Source organism: Perca fluviatilis, chromosome 15 (assembly GCF_010015445.1).
Source record: "Perca fluviatilis chromosome 15, GENO_Pfluv_1.0, whole genome shotgun sequence".
NCBI classification, from domain to species: Eukaryota; Metazoa; Chordata; class Actinopteri; order Perciformes; family Percidae; genus Perca; species Perca fluviatilis.
In genome coordinates, this window is record NC_053126.1 from 31,172,091 (window position 1) to 31,191,192 (window position 19,102).

General features: G+C 42.6%; 1 protein-coding gene across 1 annotated transcript; it reads left to right on the plus strand.

Moving 5' to 3' along the window:
* The first annotated feature begins 1,799 nt into the window (after positions 1 to 1,799).
* Positions 1,800 to 18,947, plus strand: engase (endo-beta-N-acetylglucosaminidase). The gene is made up of 14 exons (XM_039825634.1): positions 1,800 to 2,001; positions 6,195 to 6,274; positions 6,382 to 6,583; positions 8,848 to 8,996; positions 9,111 to 9,265; positions 10,042 to 10,190; positions 10,285 to 10,456; positions 12,003 to 12,109; positions 12,229 to 12,340; positions 14,403 to 14,632; positions 14,748 to 14,887; positions 16,671 to 16,764; positions 16,853 to 16,964; positions 17,661 to 18,947. The coding sequence occupies exons 1-14, from the start codon at positions 1,928 to 1,930 to the stop codon at positions 18,060 to 18,062; spliced, it is 2,178 nt and encodes a 725-aa protein (XP_039681568.1). The 5' UTR covers positions 1,800 to 1,927; the 3' UTR covers positions 18,063 to 18,947.
* The last annotated feature ends 155 nt before the right edge of the window (positions 18,948 to 19,102 follow it).

The following is a 19,102-nucleotide window of genomic DNA, read 5'->3' on the forward strand; positions in this document are numbered from 1 at the left end:
GGTAATACAAAGTAACAATGAGCTTTTCATTTTAAGCCTGATTGATTTGATAAGATTATGCTTCATCATGCCCTACTTTTTCTTCTTCTAGGCTACATGTTTGTAGTGCCCCTTTGATGAATTGATTGATTGAATCACTCATCCAATCTGTGTTTTTGTGTGCTCCTTTTTCACAGGATCCGGATTCAAATTTTTACATATAAAAACATGAATTATATCAGAGTATATGCCTGTATGGGATCAGATATCTGAATGTTAACCAGCTAGGCTATGCCTGGCTGAAATGGTAGTGAAGGCGTGTTGGAAAAAATAAATATGATGTAACACATTATATATAGGCCTAACTGAAGTGCTTTGATCGTTTCCAGTTTCTAAAATATAAGGATTTTTCTGCATTGAGTAGCCTACTTTTAGGCCACTTTTAATAGCCTACTTTACGTACATTTTCCTGATGATAGGCCTACTTACTTCTACTTAAGTAACATTTTCAATGCAGGACTTTTACTTGTAATAGAGTATTTTTACAGTGTGGTATTCATACTTTTACTTAGGCTAAGTAAAGGATCTGAATACTTCTTCCACCACTGACTATAACCCCCCTAATATCAAATTTAAATCACACACAGCTTCATATCAGCACAGACCAGAAAATCCCAAGGCCCAATACTCAAGAATCTGTTTTCTATGTTTGAAACGCCAAATCTCATCGGCATCAAGACTAGCATCCTCTCCCAGTAGCCTACAGCGGGAGCCTGCTGGTCAGCGTGACAGATGAAGGGGCAGTCGGACATCTCCTGCATCACGGGGGTCGCGGGTTCAGCATGTCGGACAGCGATCACGACGCACAAAATGTTTTCAAAGTTCTACCTGTAAAGCAGGAGGCTGGCTGAACTAGGCCTACTGACAACTTGGACATCCGTGAAGTTTTCCGTCCCAGAAGCCTCCAGGCAGATTGACAAATAGGCGGGTCTGAATCAGTTTGAAAATGTCAAACTATGTAACTAAGTCAGCTCTTTACTTCCACAAGTCTAAAATAGATTTCTTGTATATGTGTAGGCCTATATTATCTTTTCATTTCAGCCTTGTATTAGCCTATACCATGTGTTATAGCCTATGTCTATATTAAAGATGCAACATTTAGCCTAGGCTTTAGCCAATAAACCTCAACTTAATGTGTCATTTAAACTTCTACGGTAGCCTATATAATAAGTTCTAAACTTATAACTTAAAAAAACAAATTCTCTGTTGTTTATTTTTCAACGTTGAAGCCTACATATCACGCATACAGCATTATGCGAGGACGTATCATTTACGGCGGCCATATTGGCCTTCCTCACTTAATGCCATATGTTGTTGTTCCTTTGGTTTCCTGCTCGGGACTCATCTCTTCGAAGTAAAGGAGTCTGGTCCTGCACAACAACAAAAGAGTGGTTCCTTTGTCCAGCTGACCTCAGTCCATGCTTATGGGAGCAGCTAACTGCACGGATTCCTCTCAAATAAACAAATTCGCTGGCTTTATTAAAGTTGACTCTGTGTATTGTGGCAGTTGTGCAATATTTACCATAAAAGGGAACCCGATAAAGGTTATTTAAGTTGAAGTGTCTAGGCTAAGTATTTAAGTACGCCTTTTTACACAAGGTAGTCTAACAACGTATCTGACATGCTACTTTGTTTTGTTTTTTGTCATTTTAAGTTTTAGAATGTGAATTTTTTTTGGTTTTGGAAATGACGCTTTTATTCTGAAGGATCGGGGATGGAAGTGTTTTACTGTTGTAGCAAAAACGGTAAACACTTCCGACCGCAAGTTGTTTCCGCCTTCTTAAAAACAGTTTCTTCTTCAGTGGTCTGGTCTCAGCTATACCAAAGCCGGTCTCCTGTCTATATATTAGAAGTCTATATTTCATATATATTAAAATAAATAAATAAAATGTCTTTGTCTGTGGATGGAAACAAGCCAAATGAGGAGGCAACGGATCAGAGGGACACCAGTGAGCCCAGCCGGTAACTATTACTGTAACGTTACTCCGTTACTTTCACACACGGTGTCACACGTTTACCGTTTACAGGAGGACGGCGGCTACGTACTGTTCATTACGACTGGTTACATTTGAGAGTTGTAACACTGTGGCATCATTTCATCTTCAAAGAAATGCAATAGGAGTGGCGGACTGTACACACATGTTTTCGCTGTTCTGCTACTTTATAGCCTACTTGTACTCCACTACACCTTCAGAGGTACATAGCCTATTGTATTATATTAATCCACTACATTTGTCTGACAGCTTTAGCCACTTTTCAGATGACAACGTTTTTCACCCCCTTCCTGTCCAATGAATACCTCGTATCTCCTCTTGTGTTGATGTTGAATGTTTGTGATAAGCTGAAGAATGAAGTCAGGGTTTCCCCCCTGCCATTATATAAGGTTTAGGTGTGCAGCACCCAAGCCGTTTTGGGCAGCACCTAACCTTGAATGAATGTAAAGTTGATTTGAGCATTAAAACTAACTAAATAACTTGATTAAATGACTCCGATCTAATAATTGTAGTTGGTCCTCAGTGGACTTCTTTAGCAAGGTTTGTCACACAGATATGGTAATAACAATGTGCCAAAATTATGTGGAGTTGCATTTTTTTTTCTTTTTTATATAAAAACGTAACATTTCCTAAATGGAAGGACCCCTAAACCCCCCACCAAATATGTCCACCTATGTCTTCCACAGACCTAGGAAAACATTCTTTTATGTGTTGAGAAAGTTTTTTTTTTTTTTTTAAAACATCTCTCGGATCAGCTGGAAAATGCATCATCACAAAGCTGAAAACAGTTATTCCATAACAGCTGATGATGTTATGGAATATGATGCATTGCTGTAGATTAAACTACCCAACAGTATATGAAAGGATTTACAGTTGGCACAGCCTGAAACATTTACAGCAGTAGCCTAGATAGTCTCGCATTGCCAGAACTATCTCCAAAGTAACAGCAGCACAATGCAACACGCATATTAATGCAGAAGTAGTATTTCATCCAGAAACATCATATCTAAAAGGAAAACACTGACATGTGTAGAGATATTTTCATTATATAGATGTGCTCTTTTATTACTAAAGTAGGAAGTTAAGTTTAAATATTATATGCTCATTGCAGAGTTGCATGCATACTAGGGGTGGGGGAAAAAAATGGAAAATCGTATGTATCGTGATTTTTTTTGTGACGATTTTTCACTAGAATCGTGATTTTATTTTCCTGCATTGATTGACCTAAATATTGTAGTGTTTATACGGTACCGCCTACATCATATATCATCCGTTTCCAGCTAAACAGAGCGAAAGCAGAAAATGCCACGTTATGTACTTCTTTACAAATGGAAATAAATGTCAGACTGACTTGTGATGGGCATTCTTCTTAGAAAACAATTTGTTTTTAGAAATGTCTCATGATCTATTGTCTCTAGAAGTGTATTATTCAACTTTTGTTTTTTGTTAAAGAAGGAATAGAAAATCGCAATACTCAATACTATCTAATCGCGATACTTCTAGAATCGCAATAAATGAAAATCGCAATACAAATTCAATCGGCGCCCATGTATCGTGACAGAATCGGATCGGGACAAAAGCATATCGTCCCAGTCCTAACGCATACTATGAGAAAGATGGTTACAATTATCCAGAGGGAGCACACTTGCGTCCTTTGTACATGGAAGAATGACTTAGTTGTACAGAATGGGTTTAGTTTAAAGCTTTGAATGCAGTTTTTAATATAGTTTAGAAATGCGATTGTATGTTCGAACCTGTTTAGTTTCCGACAGAGAAATGGACAGAACAGGAGATGAGGCCGTTAGGTTGATACATGTGTGTGTTCACAGTGACGAAAAAGCAAGAAAGAGGAAGCTACAGTTAAACCACAAAGAGTAACAACTGGTCTGTGTGGGCGAGAGATAGCTGAAGGAGACTGCCCCGGAGACGAGACAGGATGTCGTCATCGACGAAGAAGATAAAGTTGAGGGATAGGTCAGGAAAACGGGGTCACAATTTTGGAGAGGCTTCGTGGCCCAAAGCTCCGTACTTACTGTCTGGTTGCTAGGGATACATACTGTCGTCTCATCGTCACACTGTAAACTTAATTGCTGGACTTAGATAAAGCTCATTGCCTGAACTTTATCGTCTCAGATTCCGTCCTTGAGTTTTGGTGCCATTTAAACCCAGAAACAAATGCGATGGAAATTATAAGGTAAAATTGGAGTCAGAACTTTAGGCCTCCAGGCCAGAACCAGTATTTGGACGCAGATAATTCCTTCACAGGGAACGTTTTACTGCAAAAGGAGTACTTTTACTTAGGGGTGCACCAATCCGATATTAAGATCGGATATCGGTCCCAATATTGACACAATATCTGGATCGGGGATCGGAAAAATGAACAGATCCACCGGCCGATCCAGTTTTGTTCGTTTTTTTTTTTTCCTCTATCGCACGTGTGTCGCATGCTGGAAGAGTTTAGTGTACAAATAAATAAGAATTCAATACATTACATCTATGTTATTTTGTCTTAGTTAGGAAAGTAATGTTTAGTTAGGAAGGTCTGGTGCCTTTAGTCTCTTCCAAATGGTGGAAGGAAGGTGGAAGGTATACAGATTATTATTAATTCAACAACGGTATCGGATCGGTATCGACAGATACACAAAGCCCAGGCATCGGTATCAGTATCGGGACTGAAAAAGTCGGATCGGTGCATCCCTACTTTTACTTACTTACTTGATGCTTAAAGGTCCCATGGCATGAAAATGTCACTTTATGAGGTTTTTTAACATTAATATTTGTTCCCCCAGATACAGTATTAGGGGACCACTAAGGTCTATATAAAAGAGACTTCAGATACAGTATTAGGGGACCACTAAGGTCTATATAAAAGAGACTTCAGATACAGTATTAGGGGACCACTAAGGCCTATATAAAAGAGACTTCAGATACAGTATTAGGGGACCACTCTGGTCTATATAAAAGAGACTTCAGATACAGTATTAGGGGACCACTAAGGCCTATATAAAAGAGACTTCAGATTCAGTATTAGGGGACCACTAAGGCCTATATAAAAGAGACTTCAGATTCAGTATTAGGGGACCACTCTGGTCTATATAAAAGAGACTTCAGATACAGTATTAGGGGACCACTAAGGCCTATATAAAAGAGACTTCAGATTCAGTATTAGGGGACCACTCTGGTCTATATAAAAGCATCCAAAGAGCACATGTCATGGGACCTTTAATACCCACATCTCCACTCCTTAACTTAACACAGGCTTTCTGTTGTAAATGTGAACTCTCCACTGATCACAATACTGTAGACTTGACCAACCTCTTCCAGAGACACAAAAGACATTATACAAGTGTTCACAGACTGATTAGTACTCTCTGTAACGAGTACAGTAAACTGAAGTCGATGTGTCAAAAAATTAAAAAAATGGAATGGCTCTTAGAAGGGCTGTGCAAATAATCAACGTTTGATCATGATTTCGATTCTGGCTCCGTAATCACAACATAATCGATAAAAACAATAATTTAGCACATTACGTTTTGCAAGTAAACTCTTGTTCTGTTTTGAATCACACGCGCACTTTCGCCCCTCCCGAAGTACTCACTCAGCCAACATTTGAATATATTTTGAATATTATTTATGTATATCAAGGGGAATTAAAAAAAAAAAGTTCAACGGGAAATAGTTTCAAGGGAAATTTCGCAGTGTAATGTGTTTTCACTGTTGATTTGTTCAACGGTTTCACTGTTATTCAAATTGAACAAATGCTACGTGTTTCTGAAAGTCAATGAGTACCATAATTGTGTTCAATAATGTGTTTGTTTTTTTCATAATCGAGCAGCCCTAACTGCTTAGTCATGAAAACATTAGTTGAGTGTAATTTATTTTATTTCAGTGCACATTAAAGTACAGCAGGCATTTAAAGAGGTTCATTGTCTTTGCAGACTAGTGAATAGTTTGAGATAAATGTCGCTAAGGCCTTCCTCTGTCCCATAATAACAAGTTTGACTGGTGGCAAGTTAAGTACAACCAAAGTACTACTTAAGGCTCAGTCATAGGCGTAAATTTCGGGGGATATGCAGGGGATATGTCCCCCCCCCCCCAATGTTGAAACAAAACCTATGCCCTCGGGCTCAGACTCACCTTGCCACTTTGTACTTTCACCAGGTTGGAGTCTTGTTTGGATCAACCAATGGGTTCGAGCAGCGTCCACGAAGACATCAAGTACCTGCCCTCACCGCTACCAGGTGAGTGGACTAGACCCCAGTAGTTCGCCTGGTCAGTCTGAAACAATCACGTCTCGGTGTGTGTGGAGCTCAAAGCACAGGATATCTCATTTCCTCTCCCTTCTCAGCCGAACACTACGACGCCGACACCACCGAACCGATCAGCTGTGGTCTTCAAACTTTGGAGGAGCTGTTGTCGTGGAAACGAAGCGAGGCCAACCCCTTTAATGTGGCAGCAGTCCCTCTAGCACCTCGGGAGCCTCCTCTGGCCAGTTGTCCACGTCGGACCTTGGTGTCTCATGATATGATGGGCGGCTACCTAGATGACCGGTATGGGTGCATATATATATAGGGCTAAATAGAAAGGGCTTCTTAAAGTGCCCATATTATGAAAAAAACACTTTTTCTGGTATTTGGGGTGTTCTTTTGTGTATCTGGTGCTTCCACACACATACAAACTTTGAAAAAAAATCCATCCATGCTGTTTTGAGTGAGATACGGTTTCTGAATGTGTCCTGCCTTCAGTCTCCTGGTGAGCTGTTAAAAATCGGCTCGGACTGTGACGTCACAATCCGAAACGAGCTGGCTAACCGCAAGCGTTAGCTCGTAGCGTTAGCGTTAGCATGCTAACGCTAATGCTAACACTAGCATGGTACCTCGTTCTCAATAGCAAAGCACTGCTACAACACACACAAGTTCACCATAATCTACAAAAGAACTACTTACATGTGCGCCCTCATTTAGAAGTCTCCCAGCTAATCCTGCCTTGTAACCGACTGAAGTTGGAGAAACAGGCTTTTACTTCTATGGAGCTAGCTAGCTGACATGATCTACATCTGAGCTACTGAGCATGTGCGAGTGCAATCAAAGATAGTACAGAAGACGTAGAAGAAAAGAGGTCTCACTCTGTAGCTAAAACAGAAACCAGGTGAAAAGAGGATCTACAGCAGTGAGAGAGAGCTGTGCAGTACAACAAAAATATGGTGTTTTTTGAAAATTAAACCATATAAACCTATTCTGGTACAACCTTAAAATACAATTATGAACCTGAAAATGAGTATAATATGGGCGCTTTAAAGTTACTCTCCCCGATCTTGTAACGTCATCCCAAAATCTACACATGACCTTCCAGCTCACTTCTCATGTACAGTTGACAGCAAGGGCGTCACTTTGGGTTCCACTTGAAAAAGCGACAAAAACCTTTTAAAAAAAAAAAAAATTATTGAAAAAAACGTTGGGGAAAGTGAAAAAAACTCTAAAAAGGTGGCTGGGTTGGATCAGTGGTAGAGCAGGCGCACATATACCAGGCACGGCGCCAGGATTCCGGTTTTGGATGGGCCAGACCAATTGTGGGTGGGCCTTAATTTAAAAACGTTATAAAATCCATGTTTAACCTAATACAAATGACTGGCTAATATACTGTTATATTATATATTATTTGTGCTTACATAATAAAGACTGTAATAGCTTGATGCTATTTATATGTTGTTGCATTGTAAAAAGTTTCGGTGCAAAGGACGGACCTATCCGCGATCGCTCTTCTTGATTCTGCCCAAAAGAATCTCCATTACGCACCATACCTGGCTGTGCTATAGTGCATCTCTCCTAACCTAAGTAACCTAACTGTAAAAGTGGTCAGGAATCTAATATTTCCCCAAAACATAGTTTAGTTCTGCTCGTATAACATGAGGCCGAATATTTCACAATTCTTTTCAATTGTTTAAAGTTTTCAACAATATACAGATCAACAACACTGCCCGACAGTTTCAAACTTGTTCATTGACAACGTCATCTGTCATGTAAAACAAGACTCAAGTTATTTCCTTACTTTAGTGTGATGATTCATGTTATAAACATGTTTAACAAAAATAAATAAATCGCAATAGAATCCAACCTGTGACGATTTCCTGCATGTCTTCCCCCCCCCCACCTTTCTCCCCTTTCTCACCTAGCTGTCCTATCAGATAAAGTCGGAACAGGCCCAAAAAATTATCTTAAAAAAAAACTCAAAAATTGTCCCCAAAAACCTTGAAAAAGGTGGAAAAAATATCAACAAAATTAACCCCTCATCCCCCCCCATAAATTACGCCTATGGTTCACAGTGAGCTGACACTTCCTGGTGCTATATCACCATTAGGTAGTGTACATTTCATGGTCCGAAGTACGTGGCAGAGATGGGGACTCTGACTCAAGTCGCATTTAAGTCACACACACAGTGACTTCAGACTTGACTTGAGACTCGTCCTCAAAAGGGTTAGGGTTAGGGTTAGGACTCTTAAAGATAAAGAATAAAGGACTCTTTATTCTTTATTTATTTTCGGAAACCTCTGATGAGCTGAATCTTATTCCCCTCCCTGCGTATCCTACTCTATAACCTACCAACGTAACCCGAAATACGGACAACAAACGTGCCGACCGCGCCAGCTGCTGCGTCTCCCTTAGCCAGAACACGAGACACACCTCACAGTAAATTCACACATGGCTTTTCTTCACTTCCCTGATTCAGCGTTAAGAGTTCTATAGTCGAGCTACCATCATTCTCATTCGTTATTCCCAGATATTACTGTTTGTCCATGCTCTCCTTCGTTGTTAAGGTTTGCCCAGGGGACCAGTGCAGAGGCTCCATATGCCTTCTACCACTGGCAGTACATTGACATCTTCAACTACTTCACACACAAAATGGTGACAATTCCTCCGGCTGTGTGGACCAATGCTGCACATAAACACGGCGTCGTCGTTCTGGGTGAGTGAAGACGGGGGTAGATATTGGGGTATCGTAATTGGAAATAGAACTTCAGGACTTCCTGTCTTCATGCATACAATCTCCTTGTGTTTTTCTTTGGTTGTTTTTTTTTAGGGACGTTTATCACAGAGTGGACGGATGGCGCCGCCGTGTGCGAGGCCTTCCTGAAAGACGAGGAGTCGTACCGGGCCGTGGCTGATAAACTGGTCCAGATCAGCTACTGTTACGGCTTCGACGGCTGGCTCATTAACATAGAGAACCCCCTCAGCGTGAGTCCGACTTCACCACAATATGCCTAGACATCCCAGTCATACAATAAGATGCTTCGTTATGATTTTGACTTTCTAAATCAAAATGATGAGTGTGGCAAGTTTAAAAATGAAACTTACCAAGTCATAATAATAATACATTTTATTTGATGGCGCCTTTCAAGAGACTCAAGATCACCTGACATACAGTTTATCAGTAATAAACATACAATAAGCTACAAAGCATATTATAGCACGACGAGTCAAGTTGGATATAAAATAAGATGCAGTCAAAGTGAGTGAGCTAGTTTCAAAACTTGGGTTCTAAGAGCAGTTTTGAATTCGGTCATGTAGCCTAGTCTAATATGCGGATGCGAATTCCAAAATGTTGGTGCGGTGTGGCAGAAAGGCCTGGCACCCATTGGGCTGCTATATGTGTTCCATCTTCTGTAACAGACGCGATGGCAGCCATCTTTGTTGTAAAGGAATTCAACCCCTTGCTTGCTCTTTGGCGACGTGGTTGACTACGTTACCGTTGGTCATCTGTCCGTCATCGTACAAAGCCCGCCCTGACAATTTGATTGGTGGGAACAGCTCTGGCTCGAGCGTAGCTGCTCCGCTAAGTTCGCCAGGCCAATCACTTTGTGTTTACTGAAGATTATAATCTCATACGAATCATTACACATCTCTTGGCCTTTGCCATGCTGACTGAAGCACGTGACGTCGTGTGTGTGTGTGTGTGTGTGTGTGTGTGTATGTGTGTGTGCGTGTGTGCGCGCGCTGCCCTCTGCTTGCAGAAGGTTGCGGTGGAGAACACACCTTTGTTCCTGCGCTACCTCACAGACCAGATGCAGGAGCGAGTGTCCGGCAGCCTGGTCCTGTGGTACGACAGCGTGATCGAGAGCGGACAGCTAACGTGGCAGAATGAACTCAACACGTCCAACAGGTAGAGACACGAAAATGGGCAGCGTCACGTCCACTCGGACAAACCAGCGATGTTTCTAGGCCAGCACTTGATCTCAGTCTCTCCCCGTCAACAGGATGTTTTTCGATGCTTGCGATGGCTTCTTCACCAACTACAACTGGACCGAGCAGAACCTGGAGTGGATGCGGGACTACAGCGGGGTCCAGGGCCGCCAGGCTGACGTCTACGTCGGGGTGGACGTGTTCGCCCGAGGCAAGGTGGTGGGAGGAATGCTGGAAACAAATAAGGTACACACTGTGTGTTATTATTATTATTATTATTATTATTATGGCCTGTGCTGGAAGAAGTATTCAGATCCGTTACTTAAGTAAAAGTACTAATGCCACACTGTGAAACTACTCTGTTACAAGTAAAAGTCCAGCATTGAAAATGTTACTTAAGGAAAGTATGTAAGCATCAACAGGAACATGTACTTAAAGTATTACTCACTGCAGAAATAGGCTCCCACAGTTGTGTGTTTAATGGTCTAATCATTTCATCATCGACTTGTAGGCCGTTATATTGTTTGCTAGTTTCATTTATAATAAAACGTGTTTTGTGTGCAAAAACCTTAATCTGTAAAGTAACTGAAGCTGTCAGATGAATGTAGTGGGGTAAAAAGTACAATATTTTCCTTTAAAATGTTGCGGAGCACAAGTAGAATGTGACATGAAAAGAAAAGACTCAAGGAAAGTACAAGTACCTCAAATTTGTACATAAGTACAGTACTTGAGTAAATGTTGATTACTGATTATGGCCCACATCTGTGGAAGAGCCATCCTGAAGACCTGAGGGCAGCAGAGAACGTTGATTTTTTTTTTATATATATGGTTATTTTTGGGGCTTTTTGGCCTTTTATTAGATAGGATAGTTGAAGACAGGAGAGGGGGGAGAGAAAGGGGCTGACATTCAGCAAACGGCCACGGGCCGGACTCGAACCTGGGCCACAGCAGTTAAGGACAGGGGGCAGACTCTCAACCAAGCGAGCTATCAGGGCGCCCCAGAACTTTGATAGATTAAAAAAAGAAGAAAAAAGAAAAGCAAAACTAAAGATCTACCTTTTTAACCAGGCTTTAGTTGAAAATTGTATTTATTTTATTAATTCGTTAATTTATTTACAAATTGCATTTCCTCATTGAATATTTGAGTTTTATGCTGGTAGTGGCCATTCATGATATAATTTCCTTATGTTATGTTTTTATTGCCTTTTACTTTAAGTGTGTGTGTGTGTGTGTGTGTGTGTGTGTGTTCTTGTTTAACTAAATTCATGGGGTCCAAAGACTGGGAGTCCAGTATACTTGTGGGGTCCAGACAGCTTTGTGGGGCCAAAATAATGGACCACACAAGTTTCAAGGGCTGTTTGAGGGTTAAGACTTGGTTTTAGGGTTAGGGTTAGAATTAGGTTAGGGTTAGGGTGAGGGTAAGGGTTAAGGTTAGACATTTAGTTGTGATGATTAAGGTTAGGGTAAAGGGCTAGGGAATGCATTATGTCAATGACGGGTCCCCACAAAGATAGTGAAACGCACTGTTCTGTGTGTGTGTGTGTGTGTGTGTGTCTGTGTGTGTCTGTGTGTGGTGGGGGGTGTGAGTGACATTGTCTTAGTTTGTTTTTATAATGTGAAGCACTTTGTTACATGGCTTTTGTTTGAAAAGTGCTAAACAAATAAAGATTGATTGATTGATTGATTGATTGATTGGAGCGCATGTGACTGTGTGCGCGTGTGCTTTTGAAGAAGCGTTGACCATCATCAGATCATTGACAGTATGCGCCTTCTTGTCTCGGGTCGTCTACAGGCGCTGGAAGTCATTCGGAAGCACAACTTCTCGGCAGCCATCTTTGCTCCAGGCTGGGTGTACGAGACCCACAGCGATAAGACCCAATTCCGTAAGAATCAGGACAAGTAAGACCGACGCAGTACTAACACTGACATAAATACACACATTAACCTTTGACTCGGAAGGCAGAAGAAGAGTGCACGTGTGGGGTTGTTTTTGAAACGGAGCCCTGTCCTGTGTGCAGCTTCTGGGCTCTTCTGTCAGACTACCTGTACATCCATCGGCCAGCCTCTCCCCTCCCCTTCATCTCCTCCTTCTGCCAGGGCTTTGGGAAGGCTATCTACTGGAGAGGACAGGTACTGAAGGAGCTGGATGCTGTGTTAAAGGGGTGCTTTTGCTCGCTGTTTTCTCTCTTTTTTGCTGGCAGGTTTCTCTATAGAGCTCCCCCTACAGCTTCAGAATAGATATTTGTCAGCTCCTATGTTTACTTCTGTCTGACTCCTCCCTTGGTCAGTCTGTCGTTTCCTCTTTCTCTGTTCCTCCGACAACGCTTTCCTAGCTCTCTGCTTCTTTTTTGCCATGACGATAGTGTGAAAAACTCCATCGCTACCTTGTTAGCCGGTTCCTGAATGGGCGTATGTGTGCAGTGCCGTGAAGCAATCCGTTACATCGCGAGACCTGATATCACGCGATACTTCCTGACGCTGAGGCCGGTGGCTCGCCGCCCCAAAGTTGCAAGGGTGGTTTATCAGCTCACAGGCGCTAGGGGGGAGCGAGCCGTCCACCATTCAACTTGAAAAAAAGTCATATACCCATTCCAATGACTCCAAAGCTGTTCAGTTAAGGTTAATTAAGCTAAAAAACCTGCATAGTTCCCCTTTAATCAGTACAATGATGCTAGAAACAAATAGTCTATGTGATGGCATTAACCCCAAACTAGTTCCACTGCATCTCATGCTGCAAATGGTCACATCATATCATTATTAATGTGATACCACAGTGTCTGCACCGTAATGCATTTATGGATTCAAATATGAACCGGCACTTTTGTTTCATAAGAAAAAGACAAATTGAGGCAAAGGATTAATTTTCGACGTTTTTTCAATGTTTTTGTAGCTTTTTTTTTTTTTTTAAAGGTCCTATGGCATGCTGCTTTTTGGATGCTTTTATATAGACCTTAGTGGTCCCCTAATACTGTATCTGAAGTCTCTTTTATATAGACCTTAGTGGTCCCCTAATACTGTATCTGAAGTCTCTTTTATATAGGCCTTAGTGGTCCCCTAATACTGTATCTGAAGTCTCTTTTATATAGACCTTAGTGGTCCCCTAATACTGTATCTGAAGTCTCTTTTATATAGACCTTAATGGTCCCCTAATACTGTATCTGAAGTCTCTTTTATATAGACCTTAGTGGTCCCCTAATACTGTATCTGAAGTATCTTTTATATAGACCTTAGTGGTCCCCTAATACTGTATCTGAAGTCTCTTTTATATAGACCTTAGTGGTCCCCTAATACTGTATCTGAAGTCTCTTTCCCGAAATTCAGCCTTGATGCAGAATTACAGCCACTAGAGCCAGTCCCACAATGAGCTTTCCTTAGGATGTGCCATTTCTGTGTCTGTAGCTTTAAATGCTATTGAGAAGGAGAGGGTGGGGGTGTGGCCTTGACCAACTGCCATGCTTCGCTTGTTTGAAAGCCATGATGTCTCTCTCTCATGGGTGGGCCAAATTCTCTGGGCGGGCAAAGCAGAGAAAGGGGAGGTAACCTTTCCCCTTATGACCTCATAAGGAGAAGATTCCTGATTGGCCCATCTGAGCTTTCATTTTCTCAAAGGCAGAGCAGGATACCCAGGGCTCGGTTTACACCTATCACCATTTCTAGCCACTGGGGGACCGTAGGCAGGCTGGGGGAACACATATTAATGTTAAAAAACCTCATAAAGTGAAATTTTACATGCCATGGGACCTTTTTAAGACATGCAGACATGTCCACGGACCTCCCTTGATAATTGAATATCTCAGCCCCCCGCAAATGTTGAACCCAAAGTTACACCCTTGGTCATACCGTTTCTGCGTTATGAGCTGTTTGCTTTTTACAAGTCGTCAAGGACAAAAAGAGCAGTTTATAAATCCCTCTCCCTGCCAGTGTGCACCGTGTTTAGAAATAAAATACATTGTGTTCAGTGGAAACAAGTTGTCTTTTACCCAGACATTTCAAAATAATACATTTTAGAGGTGAAACGGTGATATTTTGGCTGAAGGTTATCATACCGTCCGTATCGTATACCGGCCCACGCCTAGACTGCAGTCTTGTTTTGTGTGTGTGTGTGTGTGTGTGTGTGTGTGTGTGTGTGTGTGTGTGTGTGTGTGTGTGTGTGTGTGTGTGTGTGTGTGTGCGTGCATGTGTGTGTGTGTAGCGTGAGGAGAACAGGAGCTGGTTCAACCTGACGGCCCAGGAGATCCAGCCCTTGTACTACCATACGGAGCTGGAGGGCCAGGGCTCGCCGGAGGGCCAGGGATCGCCGGAGGGCCAGTGCCAGGGCTGGCTGAGCAGCCGCGGCTGCCCCGAGGACGCCTGGAACGGCGGCTGCTCGCTGCTGCTGGACGGACTCATCCCCGCCACTCACACCTCTCCAGTTTGTGCCAGGTGTGTGTGTGCTGTGTGTGTTTCTTGTTCACCCTCGCTTTATTTTCATGTCGTTCATGGAAAGTGATCTTGCACACGTCTCATTAGTACATGCACGGCACTCTGTGTCTCTCAGGATCTTCTCCCTCCATGTACCCCTGGCGTCCAAGACCCTGGTGACCCTCATCTACAAGCCGTCGGCTGGGATCAGAGTTTCCCTGGAGCTGAAGACAACCGACGCCAGCCTCTGCACACACAACGTCCAGGACGTCAAACGTGAGTTTCACCCAGTCCATCCAGTGTTCATACCCCAGGCAGCTATAACCATTTTATAATAATTAATTATAATAACTTTATTTATATAGCACCTTTTTAAAAACAAGAGTTTACAAAGTGCTTTGACAGACAAGCAAGGCAATAGAGGTCAATAAAATAACTAAAACGTGGGGCCAAACATTTGCAAGACATAACTGGGTACATAAAAAAAACAAGAGGCATTAGACGCAAAACATAGAAATGAGAAGACATGATAAGCATACAAATATCAAGCCATAAAATAGAATAAAGATCAGTAGCCATAAAAGATAAACAGATCAAAAGAAACAAGACAATAAAAAGAGATAACATCACATGAAAGCAGGGTTTTGAGAAAGCGACTTAAGAGTCCACTGATCCCGCGGGCCTTATCTCCTCGGCAGGTCGTTCCAAAGTCTAGGGGGCCCTGATAGATTTAAGACTTTGGAACAGCCAAAAAGGATGCAAGGCTGCGAACTGGCTCATACGGGGCCAACGTGTCTGCTAGGTAGCTAGGAGCCAGACCCATACGAGCTTCGAAAGTGATCAGTCAAATCTTAAAGAGTCGATTGCAAAAGTGAACAGGGAGCCAATGGCTTGGGGTGATGCGATGTCGTCTGTTAAAACCGCTGAGAGGCCGAACGTATCTCTCTCTCTCTCTCTCTCTCTCTCTCTCTCTCTCTCTCTCTCTCTCTCAGTTCAATTCAATTCAAATCAATTCAATTCAAATTGCTTTATTGGCATGAATGTCAGAAATAACAATATTGCCAAAGCATCAAGGATAATAATGAAGAAGTACATACTTACAATTAATTCTCTCTCCTCCTCTCTCCCTCTCTCTCTCCTCTCTCTCTCTCTCTCTCGCTCTCTCTCTCTCTCTCTCTCTCTCTCTCTCTCTCAATTCAAGGGGCTTTTTTGGCATGAAAGTTTCAATAACGGTGTTGCCAAAGCATCCGACAAAAGACAATAAACAGTTATACAGCATGTCCATTAACACAATATTAGGATGGGTTTTATATTAATTTTATAAATCTATTTGTATGGCAAATATAAATACAAAAGTTATTAAGCAATATGAAACAAAAAAAAAAAAATTCAAATAAAAATGTAAAGACATTTAAAGAAAATTTAACATTAGATATAAATATGTACAGATACTTAAAACTGGGATCGTGTGTGTGTGTGTGTGTGTCATTCACTGTCCCTCAGGGTGTGGCTTGTTTGTATTTATTGGGCAGCAAGATAAGCACTGTCACCTTCTCTCTCTCTCTCTCTCCCTCTCTCTCTCTATCTCTCTCTCTCTCTATCTCTCTATCTCTCTCTCTCGCCGCTGTCGCACCATATGCTGGCTCTTGTTGGGGGGGGGGGGAGTTGTTGGGTCCCTGTAAATGATGATCAAGACGGACTCTCTGTATAGTGTCCTGAGATAACTTCTGTTGTGATTTGACGCTATAAATAAAATTGAGTTGAATTGAACGTGCCCCTACTCATGAACAGGTGGTATTTAACAGGCTGAAACAAGCCATTTACAGATAAGAGAGTCCACGAACTGGACTCGGAACACTCGTACAAGGAAACCTCAAGTAAAAAAAAGTTAGAGAGGTTAAGGATGAAATGTCCGTGCATGTGGTCCAATGTCTTTTCAGTCTCCGGTATGTCACACTCCAAAGATTAGCCGATACTCCGCAGAATCCATTCTTCCAGGTGTTCTCCAGATTTTAGATTTTGTATATCGCCAAGCATCTAAGCGTATGTGTTTCTGCAGTTGTGCCTCCCGTGGCACTGGATGACCGGCTCCAGATGTTGAGCCTGTTCACTCAGCTGTGCGGCAACCTGAGTCCAGATGGCTGGATCGTCGGGTAAGGCACCCTAACAAGCTCAATAACAGCCGAGGTAATGGATTTCATTGTAAAGATCTGTCTGTTCCCTCCATGCCGCTGTGGGCAGGTGTTCCCAGCTGGAGCTTCGGGGCTGTGATCTGAGAGAAGTTTGTCTCAACATCCAGCGGAATGGACAGCCTCAGGACACAGCTTTCAGCTGCCGGGTGGGAGAAATCATGGTGAGACGTCTTCAGTGTCTTCTCAATTAGAGCCGCGAAGATGAATCTATTAGTCGTCACTTATAAGATTAATCGCCAACTATTTTCATAGTCGATGAATCAGTTTGAGTCATTTTTGTATGCATTACTAACAGATTACAAACACTATACATATTATACACTATACGCACGGGACTAGTATTACCAGAGGACCTCATGTGATTTAGAACAGAGATCTTCAACAGGGGGCCCGGGGGCCGTAAGGGGGTCCTCAGTTACTGCAGGGGGGCCACCAAATTATTGTAAATTTTTTAAAAGTTTTTTCAAAAATGAAATTGTCTTAATATGAATCCAGCATATTATTAGCAAATATAAATCAGCCTATTTGTAAAACCATTAATGATAGGCTAACTGGCCTGTAGGTAAGGTAGTCACTAAGATAGCCATCCACAGATCAGTTCACACATGTACTGTGTATGTTTAACATTAAAACATGATTTATAAAATGGCAACAATTATTTAATAGCTATAATTTGGTGGCCCACCTACAGTAACTCTGAGGGCCCCGGACCACCTGTTGAAGATCTCTGACTTAAACTTATTGAAACTGAAATGTTTCAAATGCAAATTTTCAGCACCAAAGGCACTTTTTTTTTCTTTTTTTTTAACGTATAAATGTAAAACAACTTCAACATAATCGTTCTCTGTCTCTCTAAGCTCTTGGACGTAGCCAGTCTGCAGGTCCCCCCTGAGCTGGTTCGGGGCTTGTGCATCTACGACGTGGTGTGGCTGCGTGCTGCCGGGACCTCGCCGGAGTCCACCTCCCTCTGCCTGCACCTGAACGCCACCTTGCGCTGGGACTACCCCACCCAGCTCGTGCGCCACTTCCGGGTGTACTGGCGACGGCTCAGAGGACCCGACCCCCGAATCCCCCCGGGTCAGCTGGTTCTGGTGGGCCGGGCGTATTCGAATATTTTCAGAGTAACGGAGCTGGTGGTGCCGGAAGCACCCAGCCTGCTGGAGCTGGTGGTGGAGCCGGTGATCAGGAAGGGCTTCCCGGTCCCGGAGAGCCACTGGGGAAGAAGAAGCCTCAGCTACACAGAGGACTCAACACAATGACTCGACAGAACCGTTATCAGGCCGCTTCTCCTTGACTCTTTAGTGAATGCTACTGCCATTTAACCAGGTGACCCTATTTCTGGCAGCCACATTCTGCTTTTATGATGAATCATGCACATGTTAAAAGGAGCACTTTAGTAACCTCCAATTTGTTTTTGGCTCAGAAGACAAAATGTCTCAGTACAGATATTCTAGGTCCCCAGAAGACTGATCTTTTTCATCTAATCAAATGGGCTGGCACCAAGTTCGCCACAGGATGAACTGTAAAGGCCCAGATATACTTGCGTTTAACTACGCGTACGTAAGATGGCTGCCACGCGTATCCTGCGTTCTTTTGGAGCGTAGGTTGTGCACGTCTTCAGAAATTAACACTACGCATCCGCAAGATGCAATTCAGCACACGAACGTGGGAGCAGCATATCGTTTGACAGGCAGGTCGACAGCTGTTCCACACTGCAGCCAAGGAATATCTTCCGGTGTCGGCCGGGGACGATATGGCCCTGATCTGCCCCCTAGTGGATATCCTACTGTACGTTTAATCCTCCAGGTACACGCAAAGTACGCAGGCAAGTATGTAAACAATGCCGTTGGCGCCGCTGTCTACACGTACGCATCGTTAAAAAGCTAGTATATCTGGGCCTTAACACGTCTACAGCCATGCTAGCAGCTCTGTCAGGCTGTACTGAGCTAAATGCTAACATCAGCATGCTCACAAACACAATGTTAATGTTTAGCAGGTATAACGTTTTCCATGTCCACCATCTTAGTTTAGCATGCTAGCATGTGCTAAATAGCTTTAAACATACAGTACACTGAGGCTGATGTGCAGGTTTGTGCTTATATTCGAGAAAATAAAAAGTTGACCTGATGATGGCACTAAATGAAGTAATTACAAGTTTTATTACAGTTACAGTCTGAACTAAAGTGGGGGACCGACTAATAGAAATTGCTTTTCCTATAGCACAGATCTTCAACAGGGGGTGCAGGGCCCCTAGGGGGTCCTCAGAGTTACTGCAGGGGGCCTGGGGACCACCTGGGGA

Bases quoted from the DNA above. Each gene is read 5' to 3' on its own strand.
- engase (XM_039825634.1), top strand. From the start codon at position 1,928: ATGTCTTTGTCTGTGGATGGAAACAAGCCAAATGAGGAGGCAACGGAT. The intron at 6,584-8,847 runs GTATGGGTGCAT...TTCGTTGTTAAG, and splicing joins GGCGGCTACCTAGATGACCG to GTTTGCCCAGGGGACCAGTG. The intron at 10,457-12,002 runs GTACACACTGTG...GGTCGTCTACAG, and splicing joins GAATGCTGGAAACAAATAAG to GCGCTGGAAGTCATTCGGAA.